At 45.6% G+C, this 23,879-nt stretch overlaps 1 protein-coding gene across 2 annotated transcripts in view; it reads right to left on the bottom strand.

The window, feature by feature from the left end:
- Window positions 1-23,879, bottom strand: part of fbn2b (fibrillin 2b) — a 127,914-nt gene that overhangs the window by 66,864 nt on the left and 37,171 nt on the right. For both annotated transcript variants that reach the window (XM_065009676.1, XM_065009677.1), the window contains exons 8-11: window positions 19,906-20,031; window positions 8,759-8,884; window positions 2,173-2,325; window positions 1,056-1,325 (exon numbers count right to left, since the gene is read on the bottom strand). In XM_065009676.1, the coding sequence (XP_064865748.1) occupies window positions 1,056-1,325; window positions 2,173-2,325; window positions 8,759-8,884; window positions 19,906-20,031 (675 nt within the window). The remainder of the gene's footprint in view (window positions 1-1,055; window positions 1,326-2,172; window positions 2,326-8,758; window positions 8,885-19,905; window positions 20,032-23,879) is intronic.

The raw sequence follows: 23,879 nt of genomic DNA, 5'->3' as shown, positions 1-23,879 counted from the left end.
CAGATGAACATGGTACATTCAGGCATTTGGAAATTGCTCCCAAGGATGAACCAGACTTGTGGAGGTCTACAATTTTTTTTCTGAGGTCTTGGCTGATTTCTTTTGATTTTCCCATGATGTCAAGCAAAGAGGCACTGAGTTTGAAGGTAGGCCTTGAAAAACATCCACAGGTACACCTCGAATTGACTCAAATGATGTCTATTAGCCTATCAGAAGCTTCTAAAGCCATGACATCATTTTCTGGAATTGGACTCACTGGAATTGTGATACAGTGAATTAATTATAAGTGAAATGTACAAAATAGATGTCCTAACCGACTTGCCAAAACTATAGTTTGTTAAAACCTCTACAGGATCGGTGTCCCCCCAGCGGGTTGAGCTAACGTAGGCTAATGTGATTAGCATGAGGTTGTAAGAAACAAAATAATTTCCCAGGACATAGACATATCTGATAGGGGCAGAAAGCTTACATTCTTGTTAATCTAACTGCACTGTCCAAATTACAATAGCTATTACAGTGAAATAATACCATGGTATTGTTTGAGGAGAGTGCACAATTATGAACTTGAAAATGTATGAATAAACCAATTAGGCACATTTGGGCAGTCTTGATACCACATTTTGAACAGATATACAATGGTTCATTGGATCAGTCTAAATCTTTGCACATACACTGCTGCAACTAGTGGCCAAAGTCTAAATTGGGCCCGGATTTGAATAATACATTTTGGCCTTTCTCTTGCATTTCAAATATGATGATACAAAAACGTAGTTTTTATCTTTGTATTATCTTTTACCAGATCTAATGTGTTATATTCTCCTACATTAATTTAACATTTCCACAAACTTCTTTCCTTTCAAATGGTATCAAGAATATGCATACCCTTGCTTCAGGTCCTGAGCTACAGACAGTTAGATTTGGGTATGTCATTTTAGGCTAAATTGAGAGGTTTAAGAGGTTTTAAACACTCTAATATCTCTGTTACAAAACTTAAAACCACAGGCTAATAATGCAACACTACCCTATGGACACTTGTCGTGGCCTAATCAACTCACCGATATTACGCCCGCCGCCGTTTCCTCCAAAACCATTGCCTCCTGCTCCCTGTCCCCCTCCTCCGATTCCTCCTCCTCCGATTCCTCCTCCGTTGCCATGGTGACCATTTCCGTTAGGCCCGTTGGGGTTGAGTTTGTAGCCGTAGCTGTAACCGTGACCGTTGCCGCCGCCGTTGGGGTAGCCGCCCCCATTGGGGAAGACTCCGTGGGGGAAACCTCCGTTACCTGTTCCATGGGGCACCCCCTCGATGCACAGCCTTCTGTACTCATCTATGAGGAAGAGGATAGAAAGGGTTCATATTGGTTATCTTCAATGAAAATGACATGCATGTTTTGTCATGGTTTGGGTTAGTTTGACTTATTTTGATGGTATACTGTACATATGGGTCAGTGGTTGCATAAAGTCACACACTGGAACAATGCCTGGACATGATTATGGCTGGAAAGATGGGATGTATGAACACACACACACACACACACACACACACTGAGTGAACCCCAGAGGAGGAAATAGCCAAAGGGAGGCCTCCCACCATAATGAGTGGTGGGAATGAAGGCTGTGTGTGTGTGTGTGTGTGTGTGTGTGTGTGTGTGTGTGTGTGTGTGTGTGTGTGTGTGTGTGTGTGTGTGTGTGTGTGTGTGTGTGTGTGTGTGTGTGTGTGTGTGTGTGTGTGTGTGTGTGTGTGTGTGTGTGTGAGTACAGCTTGGCACTCATTCATACAAACAATCACAAATGCCTGAAAGTAATTAGTATGAAAACACACACTCTCGCAGGGGAATAGACATGCAGTAGGTGAGCTAGATGGATGAGGCCAGGGCCATGGTCTTCACCCAGATCTCTTCCATCGTTCTCCTTCGGTTTTTAGTCATGATGTCATCCTCTTCAGCCCCTTTCCCACAGCGAGGGGATGTGGGATCGTGAATTATTTACATTGTCAGTTAAATGGCAGGCTCTTTATGTTTAATCCAAGCTGTTCATTCATTCATAACACATGTAAAAAATAACTCTTGCCATTGATATGCAAAAGGGGGTTTGGACTCCCTTAGGACTGTGGGTCAGTAGTGGTAAGTATAAGTGTGTGTGTGTGTGTGTGTGTGTGTGTGTGTGTGTACACACCGGATCCCCTGACAGGACACATCTCAGGGATCTGTCCAGAAGCCCAGCAGCGGCCCGTGTCACAGCAGCACTGCATCTTGGTATACTGGCCCTGCAGGTCACCCGCACAGCGCCCGTTCGCCAACGCCGAGAAACACGTGCCCACACGCTGGTCTGAGGGGGGAGAGGATGGAGGGAGAAGGGGAGAGAAAGAAAGAGAGATGGGAAGAGAGCTCAGTATGCTTTAGGGTGAGTCACTCAGATCACTCCTGACCTGTGTTGTAACACGGCTGACTTTCAGATCATGTAGAAAATCTACTGTTATGTTTTCACCTTTATGCAGACCATGTTATAATGCACATGCTTTAACATACTGTAAATACTCTGGTGACCAAGTATAAACACAATACTGCAGTGTTTCACTTCATGTGGGTCACAGACCGTTTCTACTGGCACACAGTGTACGGTTGTGGCAGGAAACAGGTGTTTGTACATTCTTGTGGATCACAAGAAAATTCAGAAGCCTTCAGCACAAAAACGCCTGACAAGCACCTCCCTACCACACAGATGATATAGGGAGTGGGGATGGAGGTGTGGTTGCAGGGGCAGGGGGAAATAGAGGGGCAGGGGGAAATAGAGGGGCAGGGGGAAATAGAGGGGCAGGGGAAATAGAGGGGCAGGGGGAAATAGAGGGGCAGGGGAAATAGAGGGGCAGGGGGAAATAGAGGGGCAGGGGGAAAAGAGGGGTAGGGGGAAGAGAGGGGCAGGGGAAATAGAGGGGCAGGGGGAAATAGAGGGGCAGGGGGAATAGAGGGGCAGGGAGAATAGAGGGGCAGGGGGAAAAGAGGGGTAGGGGAAAGAGAGGGGCAGGGGAAATAGAGGGGCTGGGGGAAATAGAGGGGCAGGGAGAATAGAGGGGCAGGGGGAATAGAGGGGCAGGGGGAAGGGGGAAAAGAGGGGCAGGGAGAATAGAGGGGCAGGGGGAAAAGAGGGGCAGGGGAAGGGGAAAGAGAGGGGGAGGGGGAAAGAGAGGGAAAGGGAGGGGGAAACAGAGAGAAAGGGAGGGGGAAACAGAGGGGCAGGGGGAAGAGGGAAAGAGAGGGGGAAAGATGGGGAAAGAGATGTGAAGGTGGAAGGGGGAGTACAAGTTGATTAACTTGGCTAATGAGGCAGCAGTCTGGAATTAACCAGTTCCATGTGGAGCAATCCTGGCCAATTATATTATACATGAGAAGCTGTGTGTCTAGGGTTTACAGACTAACTTTCCCCCTTGCTTCCCTCATCACTCCCTGCCTCCCTCCCTAGGACCAACCTAGCTGGGGGCATGATTGGGGGAGGATGGGTGTGGAGGGGTGGGAATATGGGAGCAGAGAGGGGGAGAGAGGAGAAAGGGAAAGTGGTGATGGGGATGATGATAACTTCAATGGGAACCAGACCTGTAGCTAGCTAGTCTATAGCAATCCACACAAACGCATGCTTTCTCTTTTACAGACTGGGTTTTGTGACGGACGGGGCATTAGGGCTGATTAGTGTTGGGCTCAACATGTCCCTCTGGTCTGCTTCTCCACGCTATGCTGCTAGAGTTGACATTCCTGGACCTGGAGCCCCCCGCTCACTTCATGTAAGTATGGTGGATGGGGGAGGAGGGGGGTAGTTTCATAGTCTACCTCCCACTTGAAAAACACACCCAAGCAAACAGGGGAGCCAGCCACAGCATGGGTCTGGCTGTAGCTGAGGACATATGGTGGGATGTGTCAGACAGGCCCTAATATCACAGCGCACTTTTATTTGTTCCTGGGGACAGTTCACCGGATTACACTAGACAGATGGATGAGATAAAAAGGGCCTGGAGGAGAGGGGGCGAAATACAGAGAGCAGGGGGTGGAAGGAGAGGGAGTGTGAGAGAAATTGTCAGTCCCCTTGGGGAGAGAGAGAGAGAGAGAGAGAGAGAGAGAGAGAGAGAGAGAGAGAGAGAGAGAGAGAGAGAGAGAGAGAGAGAGAGATACCATACGGCATTCCCTCTGCTCCCTCTCTTCCCTCTGCTCCCTCTCTTCCCACTGCTCCCTCTCTTCCCACTGCTCCCTCTCTTCCCTCTGCTCCCTCTCTTCCCACTGCTCCCTCTCTTCCCACTCCTCCCTCTCTTCCCAGTCCTCCCTCTCTTCCCTCTGCTCCCTCTCTTCCCTCTGCTCCCTCTCTTCCCTCTGCTCCCTCTCTTCCCACTGCTCCCTCTCTTCCCACTCCTCCCTCTCTTCCCTCTGCTCCCTCTCTTCCCTCTCTTCCCTCTGCTCCCTCTCTTCCCTTTGCTCCCTCTCTTCCCACTCCTCCTTCTCTTCCCTCTGCTCCCTCTCTTCCCACTCCTCCTTCTTTTCCCACTCCTCCCTCTCTTCCCACTCCTCCTTCTTTTCCCACTCCTCCCTCTCTTCCCTCTCTTCCCACTCCTCCTTCTCTTCCCACTCCCCCTCTCTTCCCACTGCTCCCTCTCTTCCCTCTGCTCCCTCTCTTCCCACTCCTCCTTCTCTTCCCACCGCTCCCTCTCTTCCCTCTGCTCCCTCTCTTCCCACTCCTCCTTCTCTTCCTTCTCTTCCCTCTGCTCCCTCTCTTCCCTTTGCTCCCTCTCTTCCCTCTGCTCCCTCTCTTCCCACTCCTCCTTCTCTTCCCACTCCTCCCTCTCTTCCCTCTGCTCCCTCTCTTCCCACTCCTCCTTCTCTTCCCACTGCTCCCTCTCTTCCCTCTGTTCCCACTCCTCCTTCTCTTCCCACTCTTCCTTCTCTTCCCTCTGCTCCTTCTCTTCCCTCTGCTCCCTCTCTTCCCTTTGCTCCCTATCTTCCCTCTCTTCCCTCTGCTCCCTCTCTTCCCACTCCTCCTTCTCTTCCCACTGCTCCCTCTCTTCCCTCTGCTCCCTCTCTTCCCACTCCTCCTTCTCTTCCCACTCCTCCTTCTCTTCCCTCTGCTCCCTCTCTTCCCACTCTTCCTTCTCTTCCCTCTGCTCCCTTTCTTCCCTTTGCTCCCTCTCTTCCCTCTGCTCCCTCTCTTCCCACTCCTCCTTCTCTTCCCACTCCTCCTTCTCTTCCCACTGCTCCCTCTCTTCCCTCTGCTCCCTCTCTTCCCACTCCTCCTTCTCTTCCCACTGCTCCCTCTCTTCCCACTGCTCCCTCTCTTCCCACTCCTCCTTCTCTTCCCACTCTTCCTTCTCTTCCCTCTGCTCCTTCTCTTCCCACTGCTCCCTCTCTTCCCTCTTCTCCCTCTCTTCCCACTCCTCCTTCTCTTCCCACTCTTACTTCTCTTCCCTCTGCTCCCTCTCTTCCCTTTGCTCCCTCTCTTCCCTCTCTTCCCTCTGCTCCCTCTCTTCCCACTCCTCCTTCTCTTCCCACTGCTCCCTCTCTTCCCTCTGCTCCTTCTCTTCCCACTCCTCCTACTCTTCCCACTCCTCCTTCTTTTCCCACTGCTCCTTCTCTTCCCGCTGCTCCCTCTCTTCCAACTCCTCCTTCTCTTCCCACTCTTCCTTCTCTTCCCTCTGCTCCCTCTCTTCCCACTGCTCCCTCTCTTCCCTCTGCTCCCTCTCTTCCCACTCCTCCTTCTCTTCCCTCTGTTCCTTCTCTTCCCACTCCTCCTTCTCTTCCCTCTGCTCCCTCTCTTCCCACTGCTCCCTCTCTTCCCTCTGCTCCCTCTCTTCCCACTCCTCCTTCTCTTCCCACTGCTCCCTCTCTTCCCTCTGCTCCCTCTCTTCCCACTCCTCCTTCACTTCCCACTCCTCCTTCACTTCCCTCTGCTCCCTCTCTTCCCACTCCTCCTACTCTTCCCACTCCTCCTTCTCTTCCCACTCCTCCTTCACTTCCCACTGCTCCTTCTCTTCCCTCTGCTCCCTCTCTTCCCACTCCTCCTTCTCTTCCCACTCCTCCTTCTTTTCCCACTGCTCCCTCTCTTCCCACTCCTCCTTCTTTTCCCACTCCTCCCTCTCTTCCCACTCCTCCTTCTTTTCCCTCTGCTCCCTCTCTTCCCACTCCTCCTTCTTTTCCCACTGCTCCTTCTCTTCCCTCTGCTCCCTCTCTTCCCACTCCTCCTTCACTTCCCACTCCTCCTTCACTTCCCTCTGCTCCCTCTCTTCCCACTCCTCCTACTCTTCCCTCTGCTCCCTCTCTTCCCACTCCTCCTACTCTTCCCACTCCTCCTTCCCTTCCCACTCCTCCTTCTCTTCCCACTGCTCCTTCTCTTCCCTCTGCTCCCTCTCTTCCCACTCCTCCTTCTCTTCCAACTCCTCCTTCTTTTCCCACTGCTCCCTCTCTTCCCACTCCTCCTTCTTTTCCCACTCCTCCTTCTTTTCCCTCTGCTCCCTCTCTTCCCACTCCTCCTTCTTTTCCCACTGCTCCTTCTCTTCCCTCTGCTCCCTCTCTTCCCACTCCTCCTTCTCTTCCCACTCTTCCTTCTCTTCCCTCTGCTCCCTCTCTTCCCACTCCTCCTTCACTTCCCACTCCTCCTTCTTTTCCCACTGCTCCTTCTCTTCCCTCTGCTCCTTCTCTTCCCTCTGCTCCTTCTCTTCCCACTCCTCCTTCTCTTCCCACTCCTCCTTCTCTTCCCTCTGCTCCCTCTCTTCCCACTCCTCCTTCTCTTCCCACTCCTCCTTCTTTTCCCACTCCTCCTTCTCTTCCCACTGCTCCCTCTCTTCCCTCTGCTCCCTCTCTTCCCACTCCTCCTTCTCTTCCCTCTGCTCCTTCTCTTCCCTCTGCTCCTTCTCTTCCCACTCCTCCTTCTCTTCCCACTCCTCCTTCTCTTCCCTCTGCTCCCTCTCTTCCCACTCCTCCTTCTCTTCCCTCTGCTCCTTCTCTTCCCTCTGCTCCTTCTCTTCCCACTCCTCCTTCTCTTCCCACTGCTCCTTCTCTTCCCTCTGCTCCCTCTCTTCCCTCTGCTCCTTCTCTTCCCTCTGCTCCTTCTCTTCCCACTCCTCCTTCTCTTCCCACTCCTCCTTCTCTTCCCACTCCTCCCTCTCTTCCCACTCCTCCTTCTCTTCCCATTCCTCCTTCTCTTCCCACTCCTCCTTCTCTTCCCACTCCTCCTTCTCTTCCCATTCCTCCTTCTCTTCCCACTCCTCCTTCTCTTCCCACTCCTCCTTCTCTTCCCACTCTTCCTTCTCTTCCCTCTGCTCCTTCTCTTCCCACTCCTCCTTCTCTTCCCACTCCTCCTTCTCTTCCCACTCCTCCTTCTCTTCCCACTCCTCCTTCTCTTCCCACTCCTCCTTCTCTTCCCACTCCTCCTTCTCTTCCCACTCCTCCTTCTCTTCCCACTCCTCCTTCTCTTCCCACTCCTCCTTCTCTTCCCACTCCTCCTTCTCTTCCCACTCCTCCTTCTCTTCCCACTCCCCCTTCTCTTCCCACTCCTCCTTCACTTCCCACAACAGAGAAAGGGGATTGTTTTGATGTGTTTTTCCTCCTCTCCTCCCACTCTTTCTGTCTTGTCTTGCTTGTTGTCGTGGTGGTGTCAGCTTTATTCTCCTGCAGGCCTCTAAGTGAGTCCAGATGCCTTCTATCTTTGACGCTAAACAATCTGCCACACAACCAGGCCAGGCAGAACAGAAGAGAACAGAGGCCTCCTTGTCAGATCAACGTTGACCCTGTTCATTGTTCCCTTGGCATTTCCACCCTATTTCCCTTTTTTGTTAAAAGACAACAAACAAGTACAGCAGAGATTTTCAACAGATGATCAAAAAATTGATTGCGTGCCAAAGAGAGCGGGGGGCCAACAAAACCTTGATCCGGAAGAGAATTTGAATATGGCATTCTACTGCCTGGTAGACTTTGGGGCGCACAACTTTTCAATTAAAGTAATCAAGGGGTTCTGCTTGGCTATGAGCGGGGCCTTGAATGAAGGACAGTTATGAGCGGGGCCTTGAATGAAGGACAGTTATGAGCGGGGCCTTGAATGAAGAACAGTTATGAGCGGGGCCTTGAATGAAGGACAGTTATGAGCGGGGCCTTGAATGAAGGACAGTTATGAGCGGGGCCTTGAATGAAGGACAGTTATGAGCGGGGCCTTGAATGAAGGACAGTTATGAGCGGGGCCTTGAATGAAGAACAGTTATGAGCGGGGCCTTGAATGAAGGACAGTTATGAGCGGGGCCTTGAATGAAGAACAGTTATGAGCGGGGCCTTGAATGAAGTACAGTTATGAGCGGGGCCTTGAATGAAGGACAGTTATGAGCGGGGCCTTGAATGAAGAACAGTTATGAGCGGGGCCTTGAATGAAGGACAGTTATGAGCGGGGCCTTGAATGAAGGACAGTTATGAGCGGGGCCTTGAATGAAGGACAGTTATTGGACTCCCATTCGGACACTGTTTAAAAGCAACAGAACCAGCTGGTGGCCATTTTGATACGAGTTGCTGGTGATTGCAGGCTCTCTACATTAACACCTGGTAGTGTTTCAGGGTGTGAGTCAGAGGTGCTAATGCTAAATGTTATAAGAGCAGTCAAGACCTGCTGCAGAACTTCTTGACTCATCAGAACACTAGTCACAGGAGGACAGGAGGGAGAAGTCCAGATGTGAGCAGTCAGTGGCTAACAGGAGGGGGAAGGAGAGAGGGGGTGGGTGTGTTTGGAGGGGGCAGTGGTAACTCACCTACACATCTGGCACCGTCAGTGCTTGTGATGTAACCACGGGGACAGGTGCAGACGTAGCTACCGGCTGTGTTGGTGCATTCACCTCCGTCACACACACCTGGGATAGTGCTGCACTCGTCAATATCTGAAACACACACACAAACACTTAGATCATTGGAGTTAGAGCATCCACTGAGCTTCATCACACACAGTAAATCAAAACCCTGTCACAGGCATTGTTTGGAAGAATTGCTTTTCCTTGATAGCAGCTGTTCAAAGTCTTTGGATCTATCGAAAATATTTGAAGAAGTGGATGATATCTCATCTGTCAAAATGCACTTGAGGGCCTCAAATAATCACTATTCATAATAACTCTACAGACAAGAGCAGGACCTACCGCCAGACTCAGTCAAGACAACCTGAGTCCAGGTCTGAAGGGAGGAGGCGATCAAATGGAAAATGTCTAGGTTCATTTTCTGCCAAATGACTTTATTTCACACTGGTCTACATTTATCAATGTCCAACACACCTCAGTGGACTTCATACCTGTGGTAGATTTTAAGAGGTTTAAATGGTGAGTTTTTCCCACACACACCATGAGAGAAATTCAGCTGCCCCAGAGAGATTACATTAGACCTGGGAGTCAGCAGTAAAGAGCTAGTGTGTGTGTGTGTGTTAATATGTGTGTGCACACGCCTGTGTGTATGTGTGTGAGTAAGCCAGGACTTGGCAGGGTCTACTCCTCTGTGTGGTGTACTACAGTATATTACCTTACACATGAAAAGGCCTCTCACTGCTATGAGCTTCCAGACGGCATTGGGTTTTTATGACGTGCTACCACTTATCTATACACATACATAATTACCTTTATTTGGTCAAATTACAGCATGCGTGTGTGTATATCGTGGTGTGTGAGACACGTGGTGGCATGCCGTAAATGTGTGTGAGTAGTTGGCGGGTATGCATGAACGCTGTCTATTGGGCTGTGTGTGTGTGTGTGTGTGTGTGATGATGCACACAGTGGAAAGTTAAGAGCCACTGGGTCCCCTGCTGACTATTGTCTGACTGCAGTGGTTAAAGGTTATCCTCAAGTCATATATAAAAAAGTATCAAAATAAACGTGGCATCAGCATTCCCTCTGAATAGGAGCAGACTTTACACAGCTCAGACATGGAGAGCTGTGTGTGTGTCGGTCCCTGCATGTGTGAGAAAGTGTATATGTGTGTGTGTGTGTGTGTAACTGTGTATGTCTGTACAGTATGCGTGTGTGTGTGTTAGGGTTGCACATTTTGGGGAATATTCAGAGGTGGAAACTTTCTGTGGGAATTAACGGGAATATATGGTAATTAACGGAAATATATGCAAATTAATATTATTACCATTTAAATGTAATGTTCTTTGCATTGGATATATTTACCATATCATATGGAGACAGAAAAATACACCTTTTACCTTATCATAAGTAGACATAATTGCAAATGAATAAATCCTTCCAATCAAAAAAACACTTTAGTTACAAATTGAACTTTAATTAAATGAGTTGACTCTTCACATGGGATGATTTCACTGAACAACAAAAGGGAATATTGAATGATCCCCAATGATCCATCGCATCTCCCAAAAACGTTTTCAACATACATCTGTAAAATGACAGTCTAGAAACTAAAGCTTTGGTTGTCTTCCTCTCAGACTTCCATGTCTTCTCCCCGGACATCCTCAATGTTCACCTCTTGAACATCAGACTCATCTGTCACTTTCCAAACTGAGGATGGCTCATTGTCAAGCTGGTCAGCCTGTTGCATGCTTTGGTGTGTGTGTGTGTTCCCAAACAAGGACCAGTTGTGCTCTGAGGTGGCTGATGTTGGTGGGATTTGGAGGATGATGGAGACAACAGGGGAAAGAGCCTCAGATCCACAAAGTCCCTTCCACCAGGTGGCTGATGAGATATGTTGGCATGACTGCCATATTGCATCTCCATACCAAAGCCTTTGCTTGGAAGTGTACTTCGCCAGACTGGAAAGAACCTTGCCCTCATCCAGGCCCAAGGTGGTGAGACACGGTAGTGATGACACCATAGGCCTTGTTGATCTCTGCACCAGACAGGATGCTCTTGCCAGCATACTTGGGGTCCAACATGTACGCTGCGACGTGTATGGGCTTCAGGCAGAAGTCTTCATGCTTTTTGATGTATTTCAGAACTGCAGTTTCCTCTGCTTGGAGCAACAGTGAAGTGGGCAGGGCAGTACGGATTTCTACTCTTACATCTGCAAAGAGAGTCTGAACATCATTCTAGGGAGTTTTTCCTAGCCACTGTGCTTTTACACCTGCATTGCTTGCTGTTTGGGGTTTTAGTCTGGGTTTCTGTACAGCACTTTGAGATATCAGCTGATGTACGAAGGGCTATATAAATAAATTTGATTTGATTTGATCAGACAGGATGACATTGTCTCCCTCAATCCGTAATGGCTACTGCTATAGGTTTCAGGAGTTCCAATACATCATCCAGGAGGACCCTCTTGATGGGGCTGTCCATATCAGCAGACTGTGATATGGCCATTTATTGGAGAGACTCCTTCCACTCCAGGAGACTGTCAAACATGATGACAACACCACCCCAACGGGTGTTGCTGGGCAGCTTCAATGTGGTGCTCATATTCTTCTCACTTAGCTTGGTGAGGTAGATTGCTGCTATAACTTAATGACCCTTCACTTACCTAACCATTTCCTTGGCTCTCTTGTAGAGGGTATCCATTGTTTTGAGTGCCATGGTGTCCTTGAGGAGCAGATTCAATGCGTGAGCAGCACAGCCAATGGGTGTGACTTTAGACCAAGCAGCCTTCATGTTCACAGCATTGTCTGTCACCAGTGCAAATATCTTCTGTGGTCCAAGGTCATTGATGACTGCCTTTAGCTCATCCGCAATGAAGAGACCGGTGTGTCTGTTGTCCCTTGTGTCTGTGTAATTGTAGAATACTGGTTGAGGAGTGGAGATGATGTAGTTAATTATTCCTTGCCCACAAACATTCGACCCTCCCATCAGAGATGATTGCAATACAGTCTGCTTTCCCTATCATTTGCTTGACCTTCACTTGAACTCTGTTGAACTCTGCATCCAGCAAATTAGTAGATAAAGCACTTCTGGTTGGAGGGGTGTATGCTGTGCGAAGAACATTCAGACATCTCTTCCAATACACATTGTCTGTGAGCATCAGAGATGAACCAGTTGCATACACAGCTCGAGTAAGACATTCATCAGCATTTCTCTGACTACGTTCCTCCATTGAGTCAAAAACACGTCTGATTCCAGGAGGACCATGAGCTGTTGCTATTGATAAGGTGTCTGATTCATCATTTTCACCTCAAATAGAAGTAGAGGGACTTTTGTCAGAGTTTGCTTGTTGTGAGAGCTGAGGGAACTTTATGCACTTGGCCAGATGATTCTGCATCTTTGTTGCATTCTTCACATATAATTTGGCACATTATTTGCAAATGTACACAGCTTTTCCTGCTACATTAGCTGCAGTGAAATATCTCCACATCTCCATCTGATAGGGCCCGTGGCATTTTCCTGTAAAGATTAGAAAAAAATGAGTAAAACAACAACAAATACAATTCCATGTACAGATAAATAGTTAAGCAGTTAGATTAAACAACTCATTTGAAAAGAAACATGTTTTAAAATGAAATATAATAATATGGAAACAGGTGAATTAACACTCCTCAGGTAGCAGGCTCAAGCAAGCTAAACCCCACATGGTAGCAAAAACAAGTTAGAAAGGAATACCTAGGATAGGATAAAATCCCTCACTTTGAAAAGATTTAGATGCACTATGTTCCACTGGAGTTAACAAAAAATTCTGGATATTTCAAATATAAATGAAATGTAAATATTAAACACACCTGTAGGCTACTATTTACTAGTTAACAAAAATTATGTATTGTAATCAAAACTTACCGGAAAGCATGTAGTCCTTGGCTCAGACAGTGCAGTAGTGTGGGCTCAATAGCATCTCATTAGTGTGCAAGATCTTGAGATTCAGCTGTACATGTGATGGAAGAGTGCACTGCACATGCAGAGGGTTGCAATTCCATTGAATTTGGGATAGTTTAACCAAAATATGCCACAATACTTAGAATTGCCTTATGTGTATCCCACAAAAAAAGGTTCACTGTTATAAGCTAACTTTTTTGATGAATTTAACCAAAATTCCCCAAATTCCAGGGCTTAACTACCCATGGAAAATTTCCAGGAAATTTCCAGGAAAGTTTCCGACCCTTTGCAACCCTTGTGTGTAACTGTGTGTAACTGTGTGTGTGTGTGTGTGTGTGTAACTGTGTGTGTGTGTGTGTGTGTGTGTGTGTGTGTGTGTGTGTGTGTGTGTGTGTGTAACTGTGTGTGTGTGTGTGTGTGTGTGTGTGTGTAACTGTGTGTGTGTGTGTGTGTGTGTGTGTGTGTGTAACTGTGCTTGTCTGTACAGTATGTGTGTGTATCTACATGTATAAGTGTTCGACGCTATGGGGAGGTCCTTATATATAACACTAAAATCATCTCTGCTCTATAAGTGTTTCTTTGTTCTAGCGCTAACAGCTGGTCCTGGGCCAGTAGTCTGTATTTATCGAAGGAAAATGAGGGGGCAAAAAACGAGAGGAAAAAACAACAACAACTATGAAATCAGGTCGATTGCTTTGGCCTAGAAGAACTACATCCCTGACATGTTAACAGCTACAAGGCTAGCTCCACAGGAACATGAGGCCATGTTGGTGCATAAACTTGGAAGGCATTTTGAAACCCATTTTCCCTTTGGAAAACAGATGGTGGTCTGTGATGTCTTAACCGAACAAAATGGGGATTGAATCGCTCAATCTCAGAGCTGTGCTATTTGAGGTATCTGAACATTCACAGTTATGGATGGTTCAACTCAGTATTCTCTACCCTTTAATGGGCTATGGAATGCTTGATGTTTTGAAACTAAAACTGACTGCCCCACTTAAGTTCAAACACAATGTTCCCTAAAAGCTGCCCCATCCACCATCCAACCCCCACCTTGGCCCAGGCAAAGCCCACGTACGGAGCCTCAGGCTTGGGGCTGTAATTACTTAACCTTCAAGGACCTCCACCCCCATACGCTGCCTCTCACTCCACCAGGCTTCAAAGACTACAGGGCATAGGTCACCTCTCCTGCTTGTCCAGACAATAGGCCTCCAGTCATCATAAGACCATAGCACAATCCAGCATTTCAGTGGGACTGTGATAGGACAGCCGCCATCACATGACCAACTAATTTGACACCGGGGCCTCTCACACTTCTTTATTTTCTGGTTAGAGCCAGTTTGCACTGTTCTGTGAAGAGAGTAGTACACAGCGTTGTATGAGATCTTCAGTTTCTTGGCAATTTCTCGCATGGAATACTTTAATTTCTCAGAACCAGAACAGACTGACGAGTTTCAGAAGAAAGTTCTTTGTTTCTGGCCATTTTGAGCCTGTAATCGAACCCACAAATGCTGATGCTCCAGATACTCAACTGGTCTAAAGAAGGCCCGTTTTATTGCTTCTTTAATCAGAACAACAGTTTTCAGCTGTGCTAACATAATTGCAAAAGGGTTTTGTAATGATCAATTAGCCTTTTGAAATGATAAACTTGGATTAGCTAACACAACATGCCATTGGAACACAGGAGTGATGGTTGCTGATAATGTAGATGTTCCATAAAAAATCTGCCGTTTCCAGCTACAATAGTCATTTACAACATTAACAATGTCTACACTGTATTTCTGATCCATTTGATGTTATTTTAAATGGACAAAAAATGTGCTTTTCTTTCAAAAACAAGGACATTTCTAAGTGACCCCAAACTTTTCAACAGTAGTGTATATATTTATAATCCGGAATCTGGTCCGGAAGCTAATTTCCTGCAATTCTATCCATTTTGCTATGGGGTTTTGTACTGTGTATTTAAATACTGTATTCTTGACATAGCTCACTCTAATACTTCTGCTAATGTACATAGCATTTTAGTTACACTGCTTATACACACAGCATATGTATGTGTAGCCGATGTGAAATGGCTAGCTAGTTAGCAGTGGTGCGTGCTAATGGCTTTTCAATCGGTGACGTCACTTGCTCTGAGACCTTGAAGTAGTGGTTCCCCTTGCTCTGCAAGGGCTACGGCTTTTGTGGAGCGATGGGTAACGATGCTTCGAGGGTGACTGTTGATGTGTGCAGAGCGTCCCTGGTTCGCGCCCAGGTCGGGGCGAGGGGATGGACGTAAAGTCTATACTGTTACATATGTATATACTAGATTCTTGATATAGCTCACGGTAATATATCTACTGCTGACCATATTATTCTTAGTATATCTTGTGTAAATTCATCCGGTGTATATACATATAGATGGCATTTGGATTACTGTTACAGTGCTATTTGGGTTACATAACTGGTTTAGTTTTTTAAAGCTGCAATATGTAACTTTTTGGGCGACCTGACAAAATTCACATAGAATGTGAGTTATAGATCTGTCATTCTCATTGAAAGCAATTCTAAGAAGTGGTATATATGTTCTATGTACGCTATTTCGATGCTTCCCATTTTAAGTTTAGTCTTTTACTTTCGGGTTTGTACACCAGCTTCAAACTCTTGAAAATACAATATTTTTTTTTATTGAAAATATTTTTAACAGAGGTTTAGATGGTACAATGATTCGGTAGACTATACTTGCTTGTTTTGTCACATAAACTGAAATTAGGCAAATTATTCTAATTTTAGCAACCCGCAACCCGGAAATGGTGGAGCGATTTCTGCATAGTGAATCTTTAAATACATATTTTTGTAAATTATTTGTTCACTTATCATAAGCATTTAGCGGCAACTGCTATAACATCTGCTAAACTGAGTATGCGACCAATACATTTTTATTTTATTTTATTTAGAGTTTCCTCCAGGTATATGACTGTTTCTAACCCTACATTGACCCTCAGGGTCTACTGATAGCCCCCAGCTGATCTCTCTCTCTACATCTGTTACTGGACACCCAGGCCCTGTTCAAAAAATGCACTCTTCCTTCCTTCCTTTACTAATCACAGATTGGAAAGTGATTGGATAAGTAAAAGCAAAGAAAAAGTACCAACATAACTCTTAGACCAACTCTCTCCTTCTTTAAGGAAGGAAGGAAGGAAGGAAGGAAGGAAGGAAGGAAGGAAGGAAGGAAGGAAGGAAGGAAGGAAGGAAGGAAGGAAGGAAGGATGGAAAGAGGGAAGTAAGAATTTCCAAAGTATTTGAGCAGAGCCTGAGTTTCTCTCCATCACCCAATAGGGAATCATCAGTGGTCTAGCATTGGTTCTATGGTAGTTAATGATATTAGGGAGTGGAGCCCTGGGAACTGACCAGAAGAAGCTGGTGGGATGAGCAATAGAAGGATGGACACATTTTAATGCCTAGAATGGAATAAACATAACGAAGTCAAACATGTGGTTGCCATATCTTTGATATGTTTGCTACCCTACCATTCATTCCCTTCCAGCCATTACAATGAGCCCGTCCTCCTTTAGCTCCTCCCACCAGCCTCTTCTGGAACTGACTGGGTGAGGAGTGAGGTGGGTAAAGGACCTAATATTGGTCATGCTCTGCCCTATCACTTAACGCAGTTCTGAAAGTGGGGTCCGCGGACGTCCGTGGCCAGAATATATAACGAGTAACGCAAGAGTTCTGAAAGTGGGGTCCGCGGACGTCCGTGGCCAGAATATATAACGAGTAACGCAAGAGTTCTGAAAGTGGGGTCCGCGGAGGACCGTGGCCAGAATATATAACGAGTAACGCAAGAGTTCTGAAAGTGGGGTCCGCGGAGGTCCGTGGCCAGAATATATAACGAGTAACGCAAGAGTTCTGAAAGTGGGGTCCGCGGAGGTCCGTGGCCAGAATATATAACGAGTAACGCAAGAGTTCTGAAAGTGGGGTCCGCGGAGGTCCGTGGCCAGAATATATAACGAGTATATTATTACTTCGGAAAGTATTCAGACCCCTTGACTTTTCCCACATTTTGTTACGTTACAGCCGTATGAAATGTTTTTTTCCCCTCATCAGTCTACACACACCATACCCCATAATGACAACGCAAAACAAGTTTTTAAACATTTTTGCTAATTCATTAAAAATATATATTTATTCAGACCCTTTACTCAGTACTTTGTTGAAGCACCTTCGGCAGCGTCGAGTCTTCTTGGGTATGACTCTACAAGCCTGGCACACATTTATTTGGGGAGTTTCTCCTATTCTTCTCTGCAGATCCTCTCAAGCTCTATCAGGTTGGATGGGGAGTGCAGCTGCACAGCTATTTTCATATCTCTCCAGAGATGTTTGACCGGGTTCAAGTCTGGGATCTGGCTGGGCCACTCAAGGACATTCAGAGACTTGTCCCAAAGCCACTCCTGCGTTGTCTTGGCTGTGTGCTGAGGGTTGTTGTCCTGTTGGAAGGTGAACGTTTGCCTCAGTCTGACGCTCTGAGTGCTCTGGAGCAGGTTTTCATCAAGGATCTCTCTGTACTCTTCTCTATTCATCTTTGCCTCGATCCTAACTAGTCTCCCAGTCCCTGCCGCTGAAAAACATCCCCACAGTATGATGCTGCCACCACCATGCTTCACCGTAGGGATGGTGCCAGGTGTCCTCTAGCCGTGGCGCTGGCATTCAGGTCATGGAGTTCAATCTTGGTTTCATCAGACCAGAGAATCTTGTTTCTCATGGTCTGAGAGTCGTTAGGTGCCTTTTGGCAACTCCAAGCGGGCTGTTATGTGTCTTTTACTGAGGAGTGGCTTCCGTCTGTCCACTCTACCAGAAAGGCCTGATTCGTGGAGTGCTGCAGAGATGGTTGTCCTTCTAGAAGGTTTTCCCATCTCCACAGAAAAAGTCAGAGTGATCAACAGGTTCTTGGTCACCTCCCTGACCAAGGTCCTTCTACCCTGATTGCTCAGTTTGGCCGGGCGGCCAGCTCTAGGAAGAGTCTTGGTGCCTCGACACAATCCTGTCTCTGAGCTCTATGGACAATTCCTTCGACCTCATGGCTTGGTTTTTGCTCTAAGATGCACTGTCAACTGTTGGACCTTATATTGACAGGTGTGTGTGCCTTTCCATAACATGTCCAATCAATTGAATTTACCACAGGTGGACTCCAATCAAGTTGTAGAAACATCTCAAGGATGATCAATGGAAACAGGATGCACCTGAACTCAATTTCGAGTCGCATAGCAAATGGTTTGAATACTTATGTAAATAAGCTATTTCTGTTTTTATTTTTTATACATTTGCAAAAAAATCTAAAAAACAGTTTTTGCTTTGTCATTATGAGGTATTGTGTGTAGATTGCTAAGATAAACATTATATGTAATACATTTTAGAATAATGCTGAAACGTAACAAAATGTGGAAAAGGGTAAGGGGTCTGAATACTTTCTGAATACTGACAACAGATTAAACAACTTTTGGCAAAGGGATCCATGGAATTTTTATTTGACCTTTATTTAACTAGGCAGGTCAGTTAAGAACAAATTCTTCTTTTCAATGGCGGCCTAGGAACAGTGGTTAACTGCCTGTTCAGGGGCAGAACGACAGATTTGTACCTTGTCAGCTCAGGGATATGAACTTGCAACCTTTCGGTTTCTAGTCCAACGCTCTAACCACTAGGCTACCCTGCCGCCCCATAAATGGAATAAGTTTCAATTGTGAAAACAATACAAAGTAATATTATTAATATGCAATTTATGTTCCTAACCCTGGGCAACATGGGCCTGGAAGACTCACAGGGATATTGGTATCCACAGTACAATTATATATTTTTCAACTCAAAACTATTTCCCCCAAATGTTATTTTTGTACATAAATGCACTCACTGCAGTTTAAGCTTTAAAACTGAGACGTTTTCTCTCTGCCAAAATGTGTAGAACTTTAGGAAATTAGCTTGAAACCTGCATAAAAATGTATCCGATGCCAAGAGCCGGGACTTTTAAATGTTCTTTCCCCGGGTCAGAGACTTGGTTCGTCCAGTCATGCACTGCAGACGTCATAGTAAAAATTCAATGTAGACTATTTTTATCGCACTCAAGTTGTGTTCTGATTATGAGGGGGTGCCTGATGAATTTGCTATCACAAAACCCTAGACTTAATGAGTCCCTAAGGTCAGTGATTATTACAATGCCTCTCTCTGCCCGAGAGGAGCAAGGGGATGGTTTATACACCATAACCCTGCTGAGTCAGTGTTTATGTACTCCTTCTCTCCTGCTGGGCTGGTTTAATAAGGACTCAATCCTAACATGAGATGTGTGTGCGTACTGTAATTCAGACTTTGGGTAACATAAGGGACACATTACATTGATGTCAATGAGAGGTATGCGTGGGACAGTGAGTTAGGCATGCAATCTCCAGATTGAAGCTAAACTGTTGTGAGGTTTTAAGGTATAGTATACTACTTTGGTATGTACTTGTATGGTACAGTATGATGTTAGAGTATGATGTTAGAGTACAAGTTCCTATGAGCCACTAACTGGACTGAGGCTAGTGATTGGCAGTTAGAGGGGAAAACAAAGTGTACACAACTATATTCCTAGACAGCACATCAGACAGTGTAGTTAAGTGGGTGAAATACCTCTGGCTGAAACAGTCCCAAAGCTCTTTCCAACCTCCCCAAAGACTAGGAACCCATCCAAGGCCTACAGCCCCCACCTTGCAAAGTGCCTCAGCCTGTCTGTCTTCATTTTGCATTGTTTAAATTCCACCCAATCAACATAAAGCAATGTGACCCCTAACTGGAGTGTGTGTGTGTGTGTGTGTGTGTGTGTGTGTGTGTGTGTGTGTGTGTGTGTGTGTTTCCATATCAGTGACCAGATAACCACAGAAGCTAATCACCACTGACTGTCTGGCAAAAGTATTCAAAACACTGATAATAGTGCATAACAAAACCCCGGCAAAAAGCAAAACAATGGATCTATGCTCACAATTCAAAATCCTTCCTCTAATTCTTAACTGAGGCACTGAGTTCACTTAGCTAAGCCTACTAAAATGATGGCCAATATGTTTTCCATCACATGAATTCAGTGTAAGTAATACATTCCAGTTTATTATATAATATGTATAATAATATGGTATTACTACAGGGGTTAAGTGAGAGAGCTGCGTGTAACTCACCTTCACACTTGTGGCTGGTGTCACTCTGGCGATGGCCCGCGGGACATTTACACTCATAGGAGCCAACTGTGTTGATACAGTTACCTCCTGCACACAGCCCAGGGATGGCCTGACACTCATCCACATCTACAGAAGGGAGAGGGGGAGAGGGGGGGATTGAGGAAGAGAAAGAGAGGAAAGGAAAGAGAAAAGGAGATAGGGATAGAGGGAGGGAAGGAGAATGGAGACCATTAGCACAAATAAGCAGCACTTAATATGAGTTGCTTTAAGAGATGCTGTTTAAGTACTCTGAGTCTACTCTTAATGAGTGAAGAATCTTCTAAAGCTTTACTGCCCCCCACTAACCTTGAATCAAATGGAGTCTATAAATGTGGATTTTAAGCTCTGTGATATACAGTGATATAGATTTGAAAGGGAAGTAGGTATAAACATTACATCACTGTACCACAACCAATCATGATCGGTCATATGGCTAAAATACGTTTTTCAGGAGTTTTTGTTGCAGCATTAAAACCAGTTTACAGGGGCACAGCAGGACAGAACAGGGGATATATTTTGGCACCGCCACCTAGGAACCAAGACCAGTGCAGACTGTAGCCCTTGTTTGAGCAGGGAGTGGGTTCATGTACACGTATATTTTCTATCATGCCGTGAGTAAAGAACTGTATACGTAGGGTTCTGATTGGACAGTGGACACCGTAACCAGGCTACACAAAACAGTGTCTTCTTTAAACTGGCTTAATGAGACGGAAAAGTCACTTATCACCTCATCTTCCTCCCCTCTTCACACATTTACACTTCGTTAGCTCACAGTCTGGCCATGATAGCCAGGAAGAGGTGTTGGCATTTCATCATCTTCAGTGGAAACACATTGACAGACCCCATACCTCTGGGTATGTGAATATGTGCTGAGACTGGTATGTGTCTGGATGGTATGAAGACATGGACATAGAAACACGACGTGTGGGCAGAGACGTGCACACACACTTGGTCATCTAACTCTGCACCAGTCTCAGAGAGGGAAGTTGGCACACAGTGCCAGTATCCAGCCAAGCAACCAAGATTTATACCCCCTCTCTCTCTCTCTCTCACCCCACCCCACACACACACACAAACTCAGTCTGTTTCTAATCATGTGAATACCTTCGACTTCTATTCCTTTTTAACAAAGCCTGAAAATGTGCTCTCATGTTGAGGAGCGCCGACTGCCAGCGGCGGCAAGAGCATCCAAACCCATGATGTCTGGAATGCTTTCCTTACATTGGGATTCATGTGCATGTGTGCTTTGAACTGGTTCCAACAGGACTTTTTTCAGGGGCTTTCTGGAGAATAGGTGACTTCCTTGGTGTGTATACTTTATATAAAGGCAGACTGATAGAGGCTCAGTGAGAGAACGTGACTTTTCAGATAAAAAATACTATAACAGAAAAGCTATCAGGAAGGAAGGATTTTATTAAGCTATAACTGTCATACAGTCACATCTGTGGCCAGGCCTATTAATTTAGCAATAATTGTGTGTAATGAATGATTTGACTCAGAGTTGAATGTACAATGTCTGCTGAATGTACAATGTTTACAATGTGTAATAACTTGAATCAGCTTTGGATATTTTAGGAATACTTTGGTTTTTGAAGTGTCTTAAGGGCACATCTGAGGTATGATTTAGTTCGAGCATCAATTGTTTTCTTGCTTTTTGTCCTGTGGCCAAAGCGGACAAATAATCCACTGAGCACATACGTCAATTCAACGTCTATTCATGGTAATGAAGTGGAAACAACATTGACAAAACCCCAAGGCGCTCAGTCACATCGGTAATTCAAAGGTGTGCAGAGTGAAGTTTGAAAGCCTAACTGCTGTTTCAGGATCATATTTCTTTTTCAGTTGTTCAGTTCTTTACAGCTATTTTTCATTAGAATGTGTGCGAAAGCTCTTGTATAAAATGTGTCTCTCAGCACACCTTACTGAGAATGTGTCAACACTCAACATGCACTTTAGAGGACACTGCTGACTTGCAAAACGACTAACCACATCTAAAACTGACCTTACCTTAAACAAACCCTTATCCCTGACCCTAACTTAATTATAAATAATTCTGAAATTAAATATCTGTCTGGAATGGAGCGAACGGAATGGCATCAAACACAAGGAAACCACATCTTTGATGTATTTGATACCATTTAAGGTACTACCAACCTCCTGTGGTATGTATGTGTCTAACAGAAGTGTTTTCTGAGGCCTCCCAAGTCCAGGCTCTATCACAGCCGGCCGTGACCGGGATACCCATGGGGTAGGGCATCTGGGTCAGGGGAGGGTTTGGCCAGCAGGGATGTCCTTGTCCCATTGTGCTCTAGTGACTCCTGTGGTGGGTTGGGTGCATGTATGCTGACATGGTTGCAAGGTGTTTACTCCAACACACTGGTGTGGTGGTTAGAGCATTGGGCCAGTAACCAACTGGTTGCTAGGTCAAATTGCTAAGCTGACATGTTCCTAGGTTGTCATTGTAAATAAGAATTTGTTCTTAACTGACTTGCCTAGTTAAATTTTAAAAAAGGGGGCATTTTTTATTTTACTAGGCAAGCCAATTAAGAACAAATTCTTATTTACAATGACGGCCTACACCAGCGACGCTGGGCCAGTTGTGCGCCGCCCTATGGGACTCCCTATCACGGCCGGTTCTGATATAGTATGGATTCAAACCAGGTTGTCTGTAGTGACGCTGAGATGCAGTGATGCAGTGCAGTTGGGTTGTGTTTCAGAAGATGCATGGCTCTCTACCTTTCCCGAGTCCGTACGGGAGTTGCAGCAATGAGACAAGACTTTAACTACCAATTGGATACCACAAAAAATATTTATATATTTTTTTATATGAAATAAGAAGTGTTCTCCAAAATGTCCCACATATGTTAATATACAAATCTTACGCAATAGTGAGATTTTACACCAGTGCAGCAAACGAGTGGACTCTATCAAGTACTGTTGAAATCAATTTGATCTGTCTGTATACGATGACACCTAGTGGTCTTATGGTTGATTTGTCCCTAACCATTATTTTTTATCTCCCCCTCTCTGCTCACTGTTTTTGTGATCTGGTAGGTCCCTGAAAACTATCTTCACTTCGTTCCTGTGCCAGAACTACGAGCCAAATGTCAGAGGAATTGTGGACCAATATGCAATGTATTGAGTGATATTTTGTTGTATGCATTTTTTGTGTGACAGCAAGATGTATAGCTAGCTCATGGAGATGACACATCTAGCTACTTTAAACTTCACAACATGCTCGCTCATGGCTATGAATTAATGTGTACTGACTGCATTGCATGAGAGCTGCATCTGTGTATGTGCCGGCAATTTTGCGTCCCATAGGACAGTCCGTCCTGGTTGAAATGTTGACAACACTAGAGGGTCTACCATTTTTGACAACACTGATCCTACCATGCATGCAAAGCTAGTTCGCATCTTCTTTAAATGATACTTTACTAGCTAACATAGCTAGATCATCAAACTGTATTTTCTTTGCCATTTCTGCACGATGGTACTTATTAGGGCCTTGAATCTCATACACGGACCTCACTGTCACCACTGGTCATCTAGCTAGCCAGGGATGCATCAGTTTCCATTGGACTAGACTAGAGCTTGCTAGCTAGGTAGCTAACGCTGGCTAGCATATGAACGTTAGCTAGCTAGCTAATGACGATACACCCTAGTCGTGGGTCTGCAAAATCAAGCACATGGTACTGAACTCATGATAAAATAATGTTTTGACATTGTAGTAGCTATTGCTGTTTTGGTTGTTTGTTTTTCGCTTAGTGACATTGTGAATATCATATTTTTGTTATTTAACTCTGATTTATCAAGCTTTATCTAATCCGGTTTCGGGCATGATGACTGGTCCCAAAATTACACATTTTTATTATTTGTAATTTTGGTTTTGGAGTTTTGTGAAGCACTGATTAAACAACTCCGTTTATACCAAG

This window comes from Oncorhynchus nerka, linkage group LG25 (assembly GCF_034236695.1).
Source record: "Oncorhynchus nerka isolate Pitt River linkage group LG25, Oner_Uvic_2.0, whole genome shotgun sequence".
NCBI lineage: Eukaryota > Metazoa > Chordata > Actinopteri > Salmoniformes > Salmonidae > Oncorhynchus > Oncorhynchus nerka.
The sequence above is the reverse complement of the archived record's forward strand: the minus strand, read 5'-3'. Positions and strand labels throughout refer to the sequence as shown.